Source organism: Delphinapterus leucas, chromosome 1 (genome assembly GCF_059928025.1).
Source record: "Delphinapterus leucas isolate spDelLeu-1000000601 "Yukka" chromosome 1, BTC_Dleu_Yukka2, whole genome shotgun sequence".
In the NCBI taxonomy this organism is placed as follows: Eukaryota; Metazoa; Chordata; class Mammalia; order Artiodactyla; family Monodontidae; genus Delphinapterus; species Delphinapterus leucas.
This window is the reverse complement of record NC_143129.1, coordinates 115,510,406-115,527,897: the sequence shown is the minus strand read 5'-3', so window position 1 is coordinate 115,527,897 and position 17,492 is coordinate 115,510,406. Positions and strand designations below refer to the sequence as shown.

General features: G+C 45.9%; 2 protein-coding genes across 4 annotated transcripts in view; one reads left to right on the top strand and one right to left on the bottom strand.

Moving 5' to 3' along the window:
- The window catches only part of LOC149750715 (uncharacterized), a 101,913-nt gene extending 87,619 nt beyond the window's left edge, over window positions 1-14,294 (bottom strand). Inside the window, exon 1 of one of the 3 annotated variants that reach the window (XR_016394859.1) lies at window positions 11,581-12,073. Coding sequence is in view for 2 of the 3 variants with exons in the window: in XM_089920165.1 (XP_089776291.1) it covers window positions 11,581-11,855 (275 nt within the window). In the remaining variant the exon portion in view is untranslated. Of the gene's footprint in view, window positions 1-11,580 lie in introns of all 3 variants that reach the window. The other 2 variants (XM_089920165.1, XM_089920174.1) reach the window with 2 other exon arrangements.
- On the top strand, window positions 14,227-17,218 carry CCN1 (cellular communication network factor 1). Its single transcript, XM_022580938.2, has 5 exons — window positions 14,227-14,603; window positions 14,905-15,118; window positions 15,468-15,824; window positions 15,950-16,161; window positions 16,265-17,218. Exons 1-5 carry the CDS (start codon window positions 14,541-14,543, stop codon window positions 16,565-16,567), a joined length of 1,149 nt encoding a protein of 382 aa, XP_022436646.1. The 5' UTR covers window positions 14,227-14,540; the 3' UTR covers window positions 16,568-17,218.
- Window positions 17,219-17,492: the final 274 nt, after the last annotated feature.

The window sequence follows — 17,492 nt, the reverse complement described above, 5'->3', positions numbered from 1 at the left end:
ACCATTGAATGCTTACAACGAACCTGTGAGATATGTGCTTGTATTGTTCCCATTTGAGAGATGAGGATACTGAAGCATAGAGAGTCTAGGTATTTCATCCCAGGTCAAAGAGCTCTTAAGTGAGAGAGCCAGAATTCAACATCAAGCACTTTGGGATCTAGAGTTTACGCTTGCAGGGTAAAGAAATGGGTTTTGTGCCTCTGCTACAACCATGAGGAATTGGAAGAAACAGCTAAACCTAGCATTATGGCTTGAATTGTATCCTCTCAAAATTCATATGTTGAAGTCCTAACCCTAGTACCTCATAATGTGACTATATTTAGAAATAGGGTCTTTAAAGTGGTAATTAAGTTAAAATGAGATCATTATGGTGTAGTCCAATTAAGGGTAATCCAATATGTCTGGTGTCTTTATAAGAAGAAATGGATACAGACATGTACATGTATATATGAAGACACAAGGATCACCATCTGAAAGCCAAGGAAAGATGCCTCAGAAGAAACCAACCCTGCTAGCACATTGATCTTGGAATTCTAGCCTCCATAACTGTAAGAAAATAAGTTGCTGTTGTTTAAGCCACCTAATCTGTGATCTTTTGTTATGCCAGTCCTATCAAACTAATACGTTCAGTGTTAAAGTGTAAAATGGAAACCAAGGAAAATGCATTTGGTCCAAACGAGTCAAAATAAATACAACAATTCAAGGCAGAAAGTTGCTTCCCTTCCATGGACATGGGCTGACCAGTTATGCAACTGTTGCAAGTTCCCAATTAGGTGGGAGGTGCTGTCAGGACATTCCTTTCGACGTCCCAGACAGCTTCACTCTCAGAGGATCCTTAATGAATACAAAGGCTGAAAAATGTGACTCCGCTTAGACTTTGTGGAGGGTATATGATTTCTATATCTGTAGATTTTCTTGTCCCCAGGTATTTCCACGTTCTGAGTAAAGCCCTTTCTTTACTATACACTCATTTATCAGGTACCTCAAATTGTAAAGTAGTTTTTAGTATAAAAGGTATACTAAAAGAAAATAAGGAGAGGGACTTCCCTCGTGGTCCAGTGGGTAAGACTCCACCCTCCCAATGCAGAGGGCCGGGGTTCGATCCCCGGTCGGGGAACTAGATCCTGCCTGCATGCCACAACTAAGAGTCAGAATGCCGCAACAAAGATCCCACGTGCTGCAACTAAGACCCAGCACAGCCAAAATAAATAAATAAATAATTGATTAATTAATTAATTAATATTTTAAAAAGAAAATAAGAATATAAAAATCAGCTGTAATCCCATTATCCACAGATAAATGCTATTAACAAAGAGTGAACATATATACATATGATCTTTATATAAAAGTGATATCTTGATGTGTATAGAATTTTTTGTCCTGCTTTTGTCCTGCTTTCAATTAACATTGTTTTGAGAGTTTTCCCCCAAGTTATTAAATAGTTTTCATAAAACATGATTCTAATGGCTTCATCATATTCCTTCCAAGAGATTATGCTATAATTTATTAAATATAAACTCAATACTGGCAAGGATATTGTGAAGCAGGCACTCTCCTAAACTCTTGGTAGAAGTAGAAAATGTTATGACCTTCTGGAAAGCAGTTTGACATTACAGATCAATTTCATTAAAAGAATTCATACCCACTGCTCCAGTAATGAAAGGCAAAAGAAAAGTGTAAACCTTCACCTACTCAGTGAAGCCATCCTAGACCATCTTCTTTAAACTGCATTCCTGACATTCGATGTTGACTAGTAGAGAGACCTCAGTGACATCCTAGGTCATTCAATAGAGACACCAGCAGTCACATCTTAGTAGTAAGCCTGAACTATCTCTTGTAAAGGATTCTCTAGACCTGCCCTAGGAAAGTATAAGGCTTTGAATGGGTCAAGCTGATCTGCATATAACTTAAAGACTTGCCAAAACAAAGCCCCACACTATTTAAAGAAAGAAAAAAAATCCAGAAACTCAACAACATAATATTTATAACAGCTTCCAAGTAAAAAATTACTAGACATGTCAAGCAGCAGGAAAATGTGATCCAGAATCAGGAGAAAAAGTAATCAATAGAAACAAACCTAGAAATTACAGGGATACTGAGACTAGAAGATAACATTAAAACAGCTATTATAACTATGTACAAGTATTTAAAGTAAAACATAAACATAGTGAGAAGTGGAAGATATTTTTAAAAGAATCAAATAGTTTATTTTTGGACCACAATGAAATCAAACTAGAAATAAATAACAGAATGATACCTGGAAAATATCCAAATATTTGGATCCTAAATAACACACTAAATAACCAGGAGTCAAAATGAAATAAAAAAGGAAATTAGAAAATCCTTTGAGGGACTTCCCTAGTGGTCCAGTGGGTAAGGCTCCACATTCCCAATGCAGGGGGCCCGGGTTCAACCCCTGGTCTGGGAACTAGATCCCGCATGCATGCTGCAACTAAGAGTCCGCAGGCCACAGCGAAGATCCTGCGTGCCCCAACTAAGACCCGGCGCAGACAAAATAAGTAAATAAATAATAAACAAATAAATATTTAAAAAAAGAAAGTCCTTTGCAATGAATGAAAATAAAAGCATATATATCAAAATTTGTGGGAGGCAGTTGGAGTATCTATAGGGAAATCTACAAAAGCAGAAACTAACACACCTTTGTAAAGCAATTATACTCCAATAAAGATGTAAAAAAAAAATAAAATAAATGCTTATAATAGAAAGAAAAAAGACCTTAAATCAATGATCTAGGCTTCCATATTAAGAAACTTGACAAGTAAGAGAAAACTGAACCCAAAGTAAACAAAAGAAAAGAAATAACACCGGATGGCACACCACAAACAATGGGGGAATCAAATTAAACAATACTCTAAAATGCTACCAAATGTAATGGGATCCTAGGACACAGTCCTCTTGCCCAATAAGTTCTCCTTTCCTGTCTACTTCCAATGTGGTCCACTGCCTAGGAGAAAGGCTTCAAGTAACTGGGCTTACCTTTAAAACTATATAACAGAAATCCTGGGATTCACTATGCACCATTTCTGATAAGGCCAAGAATATAATTCACACATCCATTACTTATCATCAGAATGCCAGATGACATAAGATACCTAAAAGGCCATGAATAGACATCAGGAAGCCTGGATTGCTTACCAAAGGGAAGAGGAAAGGCATTCAAAACAAAACTATCCAACCCCTTATTAAGGAGAGGTTATCAGAGGACCCTCCAGGCTCATGCTGATACTATGTCCTAAGCATAGTCGTTTAAACCAAGCAGAGAAAAGCATAGCCTGTTCTTTCAAGCTTTGCAGAAGTACTGGAAGCTCCAGGAGCAACACCATCCAGTACAATGAGAAGACCTCACCCCTAGTATAGGGCCATGTTCAGACAGGGATCCAGAAGCAGTTTTGGTGCACTGCACCCTTGTGAAGGGACACAGTATTGCACACACACATTATTTACCCATGCTCTTACCACTCTAGACTATGCTGTCCTCAAAGTCAGGGACCACATCTTAGTCACCTTTATATCCCTAAACCCTAGCATGGTGCAATCATTTAATAAAAGTCCTTTAAAAGGCAAGCGGGAACCCCCCAGAAACCTAAAGGGGTTATAGATAACACCCAATGTGACAGCCTGGAGACTCAGAAAACAAGCCTCCAGATCCAAGTTGAAACCAAAGAACAGAGGCTTATTACCTCTTTCCTGAGTTCAATTTGCTTTTTAAAACATTTAAAAAATGGACTTGTTTCCAGCCTTCAGTGAGCATTTGGGTGGGACCGGGTTTTACCTTAACTAGTCTGCCCATCCTTTTCCCACGGTGTTCTGGAAGAAAGCAGAGTGGTGACTCAAAACTTGGCACCATTCTTAGTTCCTATGTGCTGACACCAGTTTGAATTCCAAAAGAGAGATGCTTACAAAGGATCAAACCCTGGATGCCCTGGCCCTAGGACGTGGTTCACATTATAAACTTTCCAACATGATGCTAAATTAGCTGCATTTGGTTCCAGATGGTTAATGCGTAATAAGTGGAGAGGTGACTTCAAGTGGAAATTGTCTCAATTCTCACTTTATGTCACTTCAGAAGTCTTTCCTGAGCTTGCCCCACACCCACCCTCATCCCCAACCTGCTTCCTTGGCCACAGTTTTTCGGATTGCAGGCCCTTGAGAACAGTGTTTGCAGGATGGCCCAACTATGAAAGTAGCCCTTTCTGGCCACATCTCCTGGACTGAGACTCAAGGACTTCTCTATTCAAAATAGCAGAGCAAGGACCTAGAAAGTGCAGAAAGCCCAGAGAAAAGAAAGGTGAATGGAGTCCGGGTGAGCGGTGCTAACAAGAAAAGATAATGAATCCACAAGAATGTCATAATTCACTATGTTCTTCTCATTCCATCCCCCCCAACCTTCCCTCCCCCAACACACAAGCATGCACACTCACACACACTTCAGTGCATTTGTCCAATACCCTTTTCACATAGTCCTCTAATTTCCGAATTTCCACTCCCTTTATAAGTGTTTGCTCTTTTTCTGTATTCTTTTATTGTTACCACCTTGCCTTTATAGAGCCCCAGTATCACTTTAGTGCAGCCTTAGACTGCCATGGCACTTCCCTCTGCCTTTGAAACATAGAATCCTGAAATCATACCTCCTTCATTATTTCCAATTAAACTCCACATCCTGAGGAACGTGTCATCTGTCCCTAGAAGGCAGAAATCATGTATATCTAAATCATTCTACATAGTGCGTAGCAAGGAAGCAAATGTAAGTGCAGGCTTAAGATCACTATGCCTGTTCTCTGATTATAATGATGATGATAATGATCCCATTCACTTTAATTTGCACCTCCTTTTAGAAGCCAGTGAGTGGCTCAAAAACTTCAACATCAATGGATCTGAATGTGCTAAGAAAAGGTAAAAGGGCTGACTCTATAAAGCAAGGTGGTAACAATAAAAGAAAATAGAAAAAGAGCAAACACTCATAAAGGGAGTGGAAACTCAGGTAGTCAGGATGGTGTAGCAGAAAGGTAGAAAGGGCACAGGCTTTGTGTCTGGACGCAGTCAGACAGGTCTGGATTGGAGTCCTTATTTGGTCGCATTCTAACTGCTTGATCTTGGGCAAGTTGTTTAACTTCTCTGAACCCCGACTTCCTAAGCTTAGAAAGATGTTCAAAATGCTCGCCTTAGAGGATTTTCTTGAACATTAGGTGGGATAACCTCTAAGGCATTTGGCTCATGTCAGTTGCCCTGTAAATGTCAGTTCCCTTCCCTCCCACCTCAGAAAGAAGGATCCATAGTGATAATTTCCAACAGCACCCACGGGGATGGTCCTCTCTGTGATTAATGCATTTTCAGAGGCTCATCCTAAGTTTCCCACTTTTAGGTTTTGTCTGTTGTGTCATGAAGATGCCCAAGTTCTCTGCAATCACCAGCTTCAACGGGAACATACATGTTAGTGCCTGTGTATAACTGGGTCTGACCTCTCCCATCCATCAAAAAATACAAACTGAACAAGACCTCATATCTTTAAAGGGGGGACTCAAAGTTAGACATCCCTTGTCTGTACTCCCAGAGCAATTTGGCTACACTGTACATAGAACATAGATCGCTATATTGTATTATGTGTTTAAACATCTACATCTAGATCTCCCCTAGGCTACGAGAGCCACAGTGGCAAAGTCTAGATATTATTTCTCTTTGCATTGCCACCTAGCATGAAGCCTGTCATTCATATCATATTTATAGGATTGAACTGAACCATCATATCCTGGATCTGCCGTGCTTTGGTATATATGCCACACTTTATAATCCCCCAGCAGCATTTCCCAGAGCCTCAGAAGGTTCAGGCATTGAACACATATTGTCTTTTTCCTTTAAGAATTGACTGTTTAGGTGATCAAAAGGAACAAACTTGCAGTTATAAAAGAATATAAAATAAATAAATCCTGGGGATGTAATGTACAGCATGGCTAATAATACTGTATTGTATATTTGAAAGGTGCTAAGAGAGTAGATCTCAAAAGTTCTACTCAGCAAAAAAACAAAACAAAACAAAACAAATACTGTAACTATGTGAGCTGATGGATGTGAACTAGACTTACTGTGGTGATCATTTCCCAATATATACATACATTGAATCATTATGTTGTACGCATAAAATGAACAAAATGTTGTACGTCAATTATATCTCAATTTTTTAAAAAGTTAGAAACAAGTACCCAAAAAAAGAACTGTTTAAAAATAGCTTTGTTTTTCTTTTGAAGGCTAAAACCTAATTAAAGGAGAGGGGATTAAAAAAAAAACATCAGAGAAACATCTGGGACTAGCCTCAAATTGCTCCATGCTTTTTATTTTTTGCCATAACCTTGGGCACCACACCCATGCCCACATCCAAGACTCAGGGACACCTTGCACAAGGTGCACAGAGGGAGTGCTTGGGGGGTGCCTGGAGGGCTCCATGCTGAGCAGCTGTGATATGAGGGTGACCATGGGCCATGGGCGGTAGCAGCACCATCTGCCTCAGGTAATAAAGTCAATGGTGATGACTAAGTTAGGCTAGAAGTATCTCTCAGTCTCTGAGTTCCTCCTCTGCTCTGACACATCTCTTTCTCTTCAGAGAAAACAGGAACAAGCTCAGGCAAGGGTCCCTGAGGAGGAAACCCTCTTTTATTATTTGACTCATTCATTACCAGAATCTCCTGAAGTAAGTGGGGTCCACAATGACCGAAAACACAGATAAGCTCGCATTTAGAAAAATATTTAAGTGAGGAATCCACAATCAGTTTTTAAGGGGAAGTCAAGAAGTTGGGGGCAAGTGCTTAGACTTTAAGATGGATTTCATGGAGGGCAAATACCATGTTCTTCCTCAAAAGAATGGTCTTTGGAGACAGACACTCTGCTCCACCTTAACATCTCATATATATATATATATATATATATATATATATATATATATATATATGAACTGCTTAGCCTTTGGTAGGCAAAACCCAGGCTCCATAGACATAGCGAACCCCATGGCTCCCAAACACTGAGACCAAGTGTCAGCTGGCACTAATCCTCAGGTGTGGTGTTTTGTATCTAGCTGATCTGTGGAGCACTTGAGTGCATGACCCTGAGTTGGAACAACCCCATTATCTTACAGATGAGGAAACCAAGGCAAAACCTCACATGGCTCAACACTGCTTGTAGGCAAAGTTGCAATTCCGTGACAGGCAAGGCCATTTGAGTGCTTTATTAGATGACTGCTGGAGCCCCAGTGCAAGCCAGGATCCTGGCCTGGGTGGATCTTATAAATCACATCAGCTATATACCGTTTATCAAATGATTTTTTAACTACAGTTCATCAAGTTTTTTCATCTAGTCTAAAGAATACAGAATATTCTCTAGAGAATAAGTCTAGCTCATTCTATGCTAATTGTAGTAAAAGTAAAGGTAACTGTGGTGCTTGCTGTGGAAATAATTATAATTTATTAAGTACTTACTATATGCCAAGCCTCCTGCTGAGTATTAAACATGTCTTATGCCTTCTTTCACATAATCAGCCCAACTGCCAGAATCCTCCTTTACACTTAATCCTCGGTCCCGCAAAATCTGGCATGAATACATGGCTTCAGTCTCTCTGTAGGATCTATCTGTGTGCTCATGTACTGTGCCCAGATCAAATCCTTTCTAGATGCTGAATGTGGTATGTGTGGTTTTAAGTGGGCAGTTAAGAGACAGGTATCTCTGGAAATAAAACCCAGAAGAGGTGAAGGTTAATTCTTAATCCCTAAATCTGGAACCAACCCATTTGATAGCGACTTATAATTAATATATTTCATATTGCTCAAGCGTGTCTAGAAGATAGACTGCAGGGCAGAGTGGGAGAGGTGCCTTCCAGTCCATTCCTTTGAAATGTTTCTGTGTTATCACAAAACAAGAAGTTCTGTAAGGTAAAGGGGCTAGAAATGCCTGGCTTCCTGTGGACAGATGCCAGGTGGAGGAAGTAAACAGATATAGCTCCCACTGGATACGAATGCCCTAAAAATATTGTTTCCTAGCATGCTGCCAAAGGAGTGCCTGCTGCTTACAACATAAAGTCAAGGGGAGAAGTAAGAGGGTGTTTGGGGAGTGTGGAAAGTAGAAAATAAGAAAAAGACACTGATTCCAATTTTGTTGATAAAGTGTAAACTCTTACAACTGAGTCAAGTGACAGCCATGATTCTTAAACAAATGAGAATCTAGTCAAACTGACAATTAAATGGAGCCCACGGTGCTACTCCTTAACATTTCACAAGAGGCTGAGAGTTACAGAATGCCAGAGCAGGACAGGTTCTAAGAGACATTCAGTCTGGAGGTCACAACTGGCAGCTCCCTCACACTGTCTTCTTTGGTTTTCCCAGGATTAACTTTGATGGCATTTTAACATTGTTCTAATTAATTACCAACATTTTAAAAAGTAAAAGCCTTCACCTAAAGATCCAGATCTCTTTAAAAACTGAGAAAACAAGCAAACACTGGACCTACATTTTCACCTACCAACCACTTAGCCCCCACTGCACCTCCCCCCCCATAGAGTCCACACTCTCCCCACGGTTCCCCCAGGCTGAGGCCAGTGTCAGCTGGCAAAAATCCTTGGAATGGCATTTTGTTTACCTGGCTGATCCCTGTGAGCGCTTCAGCGCTCTATCCCCTGAGCTGGGGCAACCCCATTATCTTGTAAATGAGGAAACCAAGGCAAAACCTCACACACACAGCTCACCACTGGCTGTAGAGAGTCCCAACGCCACGGGCAAGGGCATTTGCAGAAGATCCCAGCTGACCTCTCTTGCCAGTTCCCCAAAGGGATTCTATGGTCAAGCCTCACTAGCGGATCCTCATTATGCATGGTCAAGGCTCTGTTCCCTCTGTCTCAAATATCTTTCCGTGTAGCAGACTCTTGCTCATCCTTACAGACTCAGATTAGTTCCATTTTCACTCCCCAGGGCCAAAAGTGTCCACACAGCACTTTGTACTCACTTCAGGAACAGACTGTAAAGTCCTTTGGGGAAGGTCAATGTTAAAGTCCTCTTTTTTATGTCACCAGTGCCTACCATGGTACCATGACATATCATGAGATCAGAATAGATCTGGAGTTCAAAGAGGATAAACAATTTGTCCTCAGATACATAGATAATTATACTCATAACATATAGTTAGAAAAAACAAGTTAACAGTAGGTTGGGTCTATAAGGAACACTCAGACTGATAAACTATCAAGTAAGTGACACTGAAACCCACCTCAGTGACAAATGTAGTTCCTACCGGGCCAAGCCTTATTCCAGAAGTAGGAACTGCCTGATCAATGTGGCTTGTAAGGTATCAGAAGGACTCCAAAGGCCAAGGTATCTTCCCCACCCTCTGCCAAGGTGTCTAGAAGTCCACTATGTAAACTTATTTGCGTTAAGGCTTTTTCTGTTGAAATGCAACACTCCTTTCCCCCTCTTCCCCAAGAGCCAGTACATTAGGCAATTCTTAGAGGTTCACACAGCTTCAGTTAACTTCTCAACTACTTTTCTATCTGATGCATTTATCCTGAAACATCTGGGTAAGCTGTGATAGAGTTAAATAAAGGTTAAGTTCCAGAAGAAGGGACAGGCCTGAACATCTAAAGTAAGAAATGGGGAGTAGGCACAGAGGTTAAGGGCAAGGCCTGCTGGGACCAAGATGCCTGGGTTCAGTTCTGCTACCTGCTAGGTGAGTGCCCTTTGGCTAGACGTGGCCCTGTGCCTCCATTTCTTCATTTAGATAGAAAATGGTGTTAACCAGAGGATCTACCTCAATGGGGCACTGGAGAATGAAATAAGTCAATAAATAGCAGGCATTGAAAACTGTGCCTGACACAGAGTGAGCCCTATATAAGCGTTGGCTTCTGTTATTATAAGGAGAGGATGGCGTGAAATTTAGCCCTGAAAGGGACTGCTCCAGTTTTACTACGTGCTGTCTCCTTTCCCAGTTTTGATGAAGGATACAAGGCCCAGAGAGGATGTGCAGTTTATTGAAGACTGCAGGCTAGTGGATGGCAGAGCTAGGGCTTCCTATCCAGGGGTTCTGCCCCCACGGAACTTACTGACCAGGAAGGGAGGAAGGGATGTGGGAGACCAAGAGAAGCCAAGAGGGAGCTCCAGCCTCTCTCCCTTCTAGGGATAACGGGATCCAGGCCCTTAGGGACTTCTCCCCAAAGTCATTTCCACGTCCCCGCTCTCGGATGGGCTTGATGTCTGAACGAACGCCACACTCCGACAACGCACACACAGCCCCGCACCTGGGCGTACCCTCCAAGTCTGGCACAGCGCGGCAACTCTCTGCTCCGTTGGGAGGACGAGTCAACAGCGGGGTGGACGGGAAAAGTGACACAATCGGGCCGGCGCCCTCCCCGCCAGCCACCCACGCAGCCCAGGGCGGGCCGGGCCCTCTCAGGGGTGCGGGCTCGAGCCAGGCGGCCGCGGTCTCCCCGGCACGCGCGCGCCCGCACGCCAGCCACGCCTGCGGCCGGGCGGCCCGAGGACCGGGCGCGGGCACTTTTCAGCAGCTCGGCGGCCGCGCCGCTGCCGGGCCTCCTCCTAGGGCCGCCGCCGCCGCCCCCCGGAGCTGGATGACGGAGTCTTGAAAGACTTTCACCAAATATGGGCTGGGGCTGGAAACGTCCTGCGCCGCGCGCCGCCGGAAACCTCTAGTCCTGGCCGCCGCGGCGACTCCGGGAGCGCGGGCCGGGCAGCCGGCAGGGGGCGGCGGGCAGCAGGCGGCCGGGCGCGTCCCGGTGCTCGGGCCCCAGATCGCTCCTCATCCCCACTGCCCGCCGTCTCCGCAGGGGTCCCGGGCGCGGCTGAGGCCTTCCCAGCGCCACTGCCACACAGTTCCCGCCGCCATCCCGGCTCTCTCCGGCTCTCCCTGCAGTCACTCGGGGTGGGGTGCGCTTGGGGGAGCGGAGGGCAATAGGATGGCGCAGGGGCGCCACCTTAACGTTGGCCTTTCGCTGTCACAATAAGTTATGCTGTTCCTTAAGGTGGCTATGAAAGGTGGAGTTGTGAGACCGCCGAGTACCTCTGAGGACAAACGCACGCACACACACGGCTATTACAGGCACTCCCACCGTCCAAGGCAGTGTTTCTCAGGGTGTGAATCCCCGAACAAACAGCCTCAGCATCACCTCGGGACTGCTTAGAAATGTAACTAATAAGAAATTTGGGGGTGGGGCCAGTGGGGTCAGTCGTTTAACCAGCCCTCCAGGTGAGTCTGACGCGGGCCACAGTTTGAGAACCACTGGTCTAGGGCTAGGAAACCGGAGTCGCCAGGTTTAGGGTGATTATTATTCTCAGTTGCCGCCAGACAGTGAACCCTTCTTTTGGTGACCTAAAATTCCCTGGCATCAGTGGGCGAGAGACGTTCCCATCGCTCAGTCCAAAGCCAGGAGCTGAGAAGACAAGCAGCCCCTTCTCCCTGCCTTGCAGCCCAAGGAAACAAGGCGGCCCCTTATTCCCTCCTGGGGCTCCCAGAGAGGGAGGGAGAGAGGAAAGAGAGCAAAAGAGCCATGCAGAATTAGCACCGGAAGACACTTACCCATGAACGTTTGCACATTTACCCTTCAATCTGTCAACGTGAACTGATCTGCAGCTCTCAGCAGAGGAGGGGAGAAGGCGATGGGACATCTGGGGTTTCTGGACCTTCTTTGAGCAGGACTTGAGGAGCTGCTGTTCCTCCTGTCTGAGGCTGTCGTTTACTAGCAGTCTCACCAGGACATAGTATATAGAAAGGCTGTATACACAGGTTACTCCCGTCTCTCCGGCTCCCCAGCGTCCTGGCCCAGTTTGCTGCAGTTTCCCGCCCCCTCCCATCACACACCCCCTGCTTTAAATGGGCAGCTGACGGTGAGGTTCTGTAAGTTTCTCCTCTGGGGCAAACTCATCCTCCAAGATTCCCCAAATGAAGTCCAGAAACAAACGCACACAACCCTTGTTAGAAAACTTTAATCTGATTTTTAAAGGAATCTCTGGAATGGTGTGCTTTTGAATGCTGTGCAGCAGACTGAGTCTCTTTGAGCCCCCTCCTCCACACACACACACACACACACACACATACACACAAACTTCCATAAAGGAGCAAGGTGTATACACAAGCCAGTTGGATCATCCACTGTAATTTTATTTTAGATTATGATAGACAGATTGCGTGAAAAACAAGGAATTCCAAAGAATTTCCTGCTCTGGGAACAGAAGTTAAGTCTATATTTAACAACATTTGAAGCTGTCAAGAATGCTTTGTGGCTGGATAACAGAGGCAGAAAAATGTTAAAAACGCAGGCTACTGCTATACCCAAATATGGAAATATTGTTACGTCTGGTGTCTGATTCACCATCTGGAAATACTTACAACCATGAAGTCAAATAGAAGAGACGCCACAACAGAAGCCAGGAACGCTCCTCTCCATTCCCTCTTCGCCACCTCCTCCCACCCTGTACTGTACCTACTCACCCCATCCCCAGTCACTTCATTAAGAAGGAAACAGTAACGAAAGCTGACACAGGAACACAACAAAACCGTTTTCTAAATAATAACTGATGAATTGGCTTGGGCAGGATGCAGGGCCTAGAACACCTGACAGTCTATTGTCTTGAAAAGTAAGTTCCCCACCCCACATGCCTCCAACCAAACCTTAGACATCCTGCTCCCTCTAGTAACAGCTTCTTAGACTTCTGGAAGAGCACTTTTGAATGAATGAAACTTAACTTTTTCCTGCCACGGTTCTCTCCATTGGAGAGTGTTTTCATTGCAATAGCTTCTTATTGTGTTCATTAGAGTCATTCACAGAAAAGTCACACTGAAGGCCTTCTTCAGCAAGACTTCTCAGTCATTTAGACTGAACAGCCCAAAGGACAAGGATTTCTCCCAGAGCACATATAAGGGAAACTGGCATAATTACTGTGTATGTTTTTATGAAAGTTACACAAGAAGATAGTTTTTTAAACTTTGAGGGAAGATTTGTCCATCACACTAACGGTATTTGAAGTTCAAGTAACTTGTTTTGTAGGAGGTCTTCTACTGAATGTGTTGCTGGTAGAATAGGGTAGAATTGGACCTTAAAATTGCTAACTTCTTTTTTTTTTTTTACTACAGAATATTACATCCTAAATCTCTTATTTTTCTTTACTTAGAGAGCAAAGCATTGCAATTCACTTGAAATGGGAGGCTTCTAAATAGTCCCAAGGAAAGGAGTTAAAAAGCCCCGCAAAACTTTCAGCGTCAAGGAGTCTGCTTTTTCCAGAGATCCACTGGGCACAATGGTGCTGGAATCTGGTTTGGTTTTGCAGTATGTACAGGTGATGATCTCAATACAAATCACTCCACGGTGGTCCCCTCCGCTGCTGGCTGGCTGCTTAGTTAGCGTCGCCTCCCGCCCGCGGAGGGAGCCTGGAAGGGCTTACCCAGTCTCCCGCATCCGTGAGGAAGTGTAAGTCCGCCTCCCAGAGAGCTCCCTGCGTTCGTTTCCTCTCGGACTTCCAACCCAGGCAGTGGGCTGGAACTAAAGTGGGAACCTCCAAAAACAAACAAGTACGACATACCAAAAAGCGGAGGGGGCGGGGGGGGGGTTGGCGGACGGGGGAAGACCTCTGCCTGGGAATCTGCCAGACGATGGGGGAAGTTGATTTTTTTTTTCCCCTTCTCATTCATAAATGCCACCTCGGGTATTAATTTGCAATACACTTCACTTGTCCAATAAACACCATGCCAAAGATTTGGGACTTGATCCGAGCACGCTTCTATGAAGTCCTCAGATAGAGTCCTGGCTCCCAGACACTCTCCCTCCCCGTTCGCCTCTCTCAATAGATAACTTGACTCTCACCTTCGCTGTAAACAAGCAAACAGTTCGCTGCCTTCCTGGGTGAGGGGTTCCAAGGCTGCCCAATCAACTCGGCATCACCAAACAAAACGACTTTTGTTCCTCCCTCCAGGTCCTCCCACCCTCCCAGTCCAGGCAAAGTTCTGAATTCGCCCCCCTCGGCCCTTCCACCTCCATCACCACCATCACTCCAAGAAGAGCCCTCCCCAATAGAAGTCGTTATTTAAAGTGGAAAAAACGGAAGATTGTTTTCTTGACGGGTCCAGGACAAAAAAAAAAAAAAAAGTGCAACGGAGCCAGGGGAGGCGCTTGGCAGGAGCCCGCGCCAACCAGCATTCCTGAGATGTTTGAGAATTCTGGAACGCGCAGACAGAGCCGACGTCACTGCAACACGCGGCGCCGCGGCCGGCCCATATAAAAGGCGGGCTCTGGGCGCTGGGGCAGACCGCGAGCGAGAGCGCCCCCGAGCAGCATCCGCGCCTTCCGTCCCTCCCCGGCAAGGACCTCGAGAGGAGGACGCCCGCAGCCCGCTCGCCTGCCTGGCTCTCGCCTCCCCGCCGCCCGGCCCACAGCCCGGCCCACCGCCCGGCCCACCGCCCCAGCCGCGCCGGCCCGGCCGCTACGCACCGGTGTGTTGGCGTCTTTGCCTCCGCGCTCGTCCGGATCCCTCCTGCGCGCCACGATGAGCTCCAGCACCGCCAGGACGCTCGCCCTCGCCGTCACCCTTCTCCACTTGGCCAGGCTGGTGAGTTCTTTGGCCACCGCTTCCCCGTCCGCTCTAGCAGCCCCTTCGCCTTTCCCCAGATGGCCTGTGACCGGAAAAGCTAGACTCGGAAGTTCGGCGGGGCGTTTCGGGGGAGCTCTTTCTTTAAGCCCGCCCTGAAGACGTGCCGGGGGGCCCTCCCGGCGTACGCAGCCGCCCGGGGTGGCCGGGCTGGACGGGATCAGAGACCCCCTGCCGCCCGGGTCAGACACCCCCGTCCCTTCCCGGGGCGTCCTTCCTGCGCACCGCGCCGAGCCTCACACGTGTCCTCTCCCCCTTCCAGGCTCTCTCCACCTGCCCCGCCGCCTGCCACTGCCCCCTGGAGGCGCCCAAGTGCGCCCCGGGAGTCGGGCTGGTCCGGGACGCCTGCGGCTGCTGTAAGGTCTGCGCCAAGCAGCTCAACGAGGACTGCAGCAAAACGCAGCCCTGCGACCACACCAAGGGGCTGGAATGCAACTTCGGCGCCAGCTCCACCGCTCTGAAGGGGATCTGCAGAGGTAAGATGCTTGTGGTTTGGCCCCTTTAAAAAAAGAATAGTCCCCGTAGTCCAGAAGTTTAGTAATTTTGCGACCATGTATGGTGATGCTTTGTTGTTGGTAGCTTGGCAGAAAGGCACATGATTTCAGCAGTCTGGAATGCAATTCAGTGTGTCTGGGCCCAACGAAAAGCGCATACGGAAAAGTGATTCCTGACTAACTTATTGTTCTGCTCTGGAGTCTCCGGGGAATCATAGGAAACTTTACCATCAATTGAATTTAGCAGCAGAAAATATGTCCGAGTTTCAGGCCGTCGTACGGAATCTTAACTTTATTCTCTTCTCCCTTTCTTTTTTGGTGCTCTTTGTAGCTCAGTCAGAGGGCAGACCCTGTGAATATAACTCCAGAATCTACCAGAATGGGGAAAGTTTCCAGCCCAACTGTAAACATCAGTGCACATGTATTGACGGCGCCGTGGGCTGCATTCCTCTGTGTCCCCAAGAACTCTCTCTCCCAAGCTTGGGCTGTCCCAACCCCCGGCTGGTCAAAGTTACCGGGCAGTGCTGTGAGGAGTGGGTCTGCGACGAGGATGGTGCCAAGGACCCCATGGACGACAGGGACGGCCTCCTGGGCAAGGAGCTGGCCTTCGATGCCTCGGAGGTGGAGTTAACGAGAAACAATGAATTAATTGCAATTGGAAAAGGCGGCTCCCTGAAGCGGCTCCCCGGTAAGTGAAGACTGAGACATTGTACTGAAACGCATTCCTAGTTTGAAACTTCAGAGAAATGAGAACCTGAATCTGTTTGTGTCGGTATGCCTCTGAGGAATCATCCCTCTTGTTTGTCCCTCTAGTTTTTGGAATGGAACCTCGCATTCTGTACAGCCCTTCTTCACATGGCCAGAAATGTATCGTCCAAACGACTTCGTGGTCCCCATGCTCAAAAACCTGTGGAACTGGTATCTCCACACGCGTTACCAATGACAACCCTGAATGCCGCCTGCTGAAGGAAACCCGGATCTGTGAAGTGCGGCCTTGTGGACAGCCAGTGTACAGCAGCCTGAAAGTAAGTGCCTGCGGTGCCGTGTAGACTGGTCCCCTGGGTGAGATGGGAGCATCTCTTCCAAGAAAGAGAAACACTAACTTCCCTTCTCTTCTCTTTCTTACAGAAGGGCAAGAAATGCAGCAAGACCAAGAAATCCCCTGAACCGGTCAAGTTTACTTACGCTGGATGTTCGAGTATGAAGAAATACCGGCCCAAGTACTGCGGTTCCTGCGTGGATGGCCGCTGCTGCACGCCTCAGCAGACCAGGACTGTGAAGATGCGGTTCCGCTGCGAAGATGGGGAGACGTTCTCCAAGAACGTCATGATGATCCAGTCCTGCAGATGCAACTACAACTGCCCACATGCCAACGAGGCAGCCTTTCCCTTCTACAGACTGTTCAATGACATTCACAAATTTAGGGACTAAATGCTACCTGCGTTTTCCAGCACGAGGGCGGACAAAGTGGGGAGAGAAGAGTGTCAGCATCATGGAGGCGTGGGTGGGGGCGGCGGGCTGAAGGGACTCATTGTAGAAGGGATGCACTGCTCATTCTTGAGTAGTATTAAGGTATTTTGAAACTGCCAGGTGTGCTGGTGCACATGGACACTAATGCAGCCGCAATTGGAGAATACTTTGCTTCATAATATTGGAGCACATGTTACTGCTTCATTTTGGAGCTTGTGGTGTTGATGACGTTCTGTTTTCTGTTTGTAAATTATTTGGTAAGCGTATTTTTCTCTAGGCTTTTTCCATTTCGGTTTTACAGTTGTAAAAGGTAATAAGATTAGTTGGACACTTAAAGACTCCATCGTTTGACAGAAGTAAATGGGAGGGGGGGTCCATCCCTTCCAGAAGGTGACACTCTGTGAGTGTCCATGAGAGGCAGCTATCTGCCCTCTAAATTGCAAACAGAAATCAGGTGTTTTAAGACTGAATGTTTTTATTTATCAAAATGTAGCTTTCGGGGAGGGAGGGGAAATGTAATACTGGAATAATTTGTAAATGATTTTAATTTTATATTCAGTGAAAAGAATTTATTTATGGAATTAATCATTTAATAAAGAAATATTTACCTAATATCTGAGTTTATGGCATTCAGTATTTTTAGAGAATGTTCAAAACCATTGGGGACGATCTAGCTTATGCATTCAATCATTGAAACAGGATTTACTGAGTACCTACTTTGTACCAGGAACTGTTCCAGGTGCTTGGGATAGAGCAGGGAACTAACCTCTAAAAATCTAACAATGATTGCTTTTATATCTTCAGTAGAAAAAAAATCTTGGAATTTAGAGTAATCTGTTTTAAAAACATGTATTGAACACCAGGCATTGTACAAAGCACAAGAAGG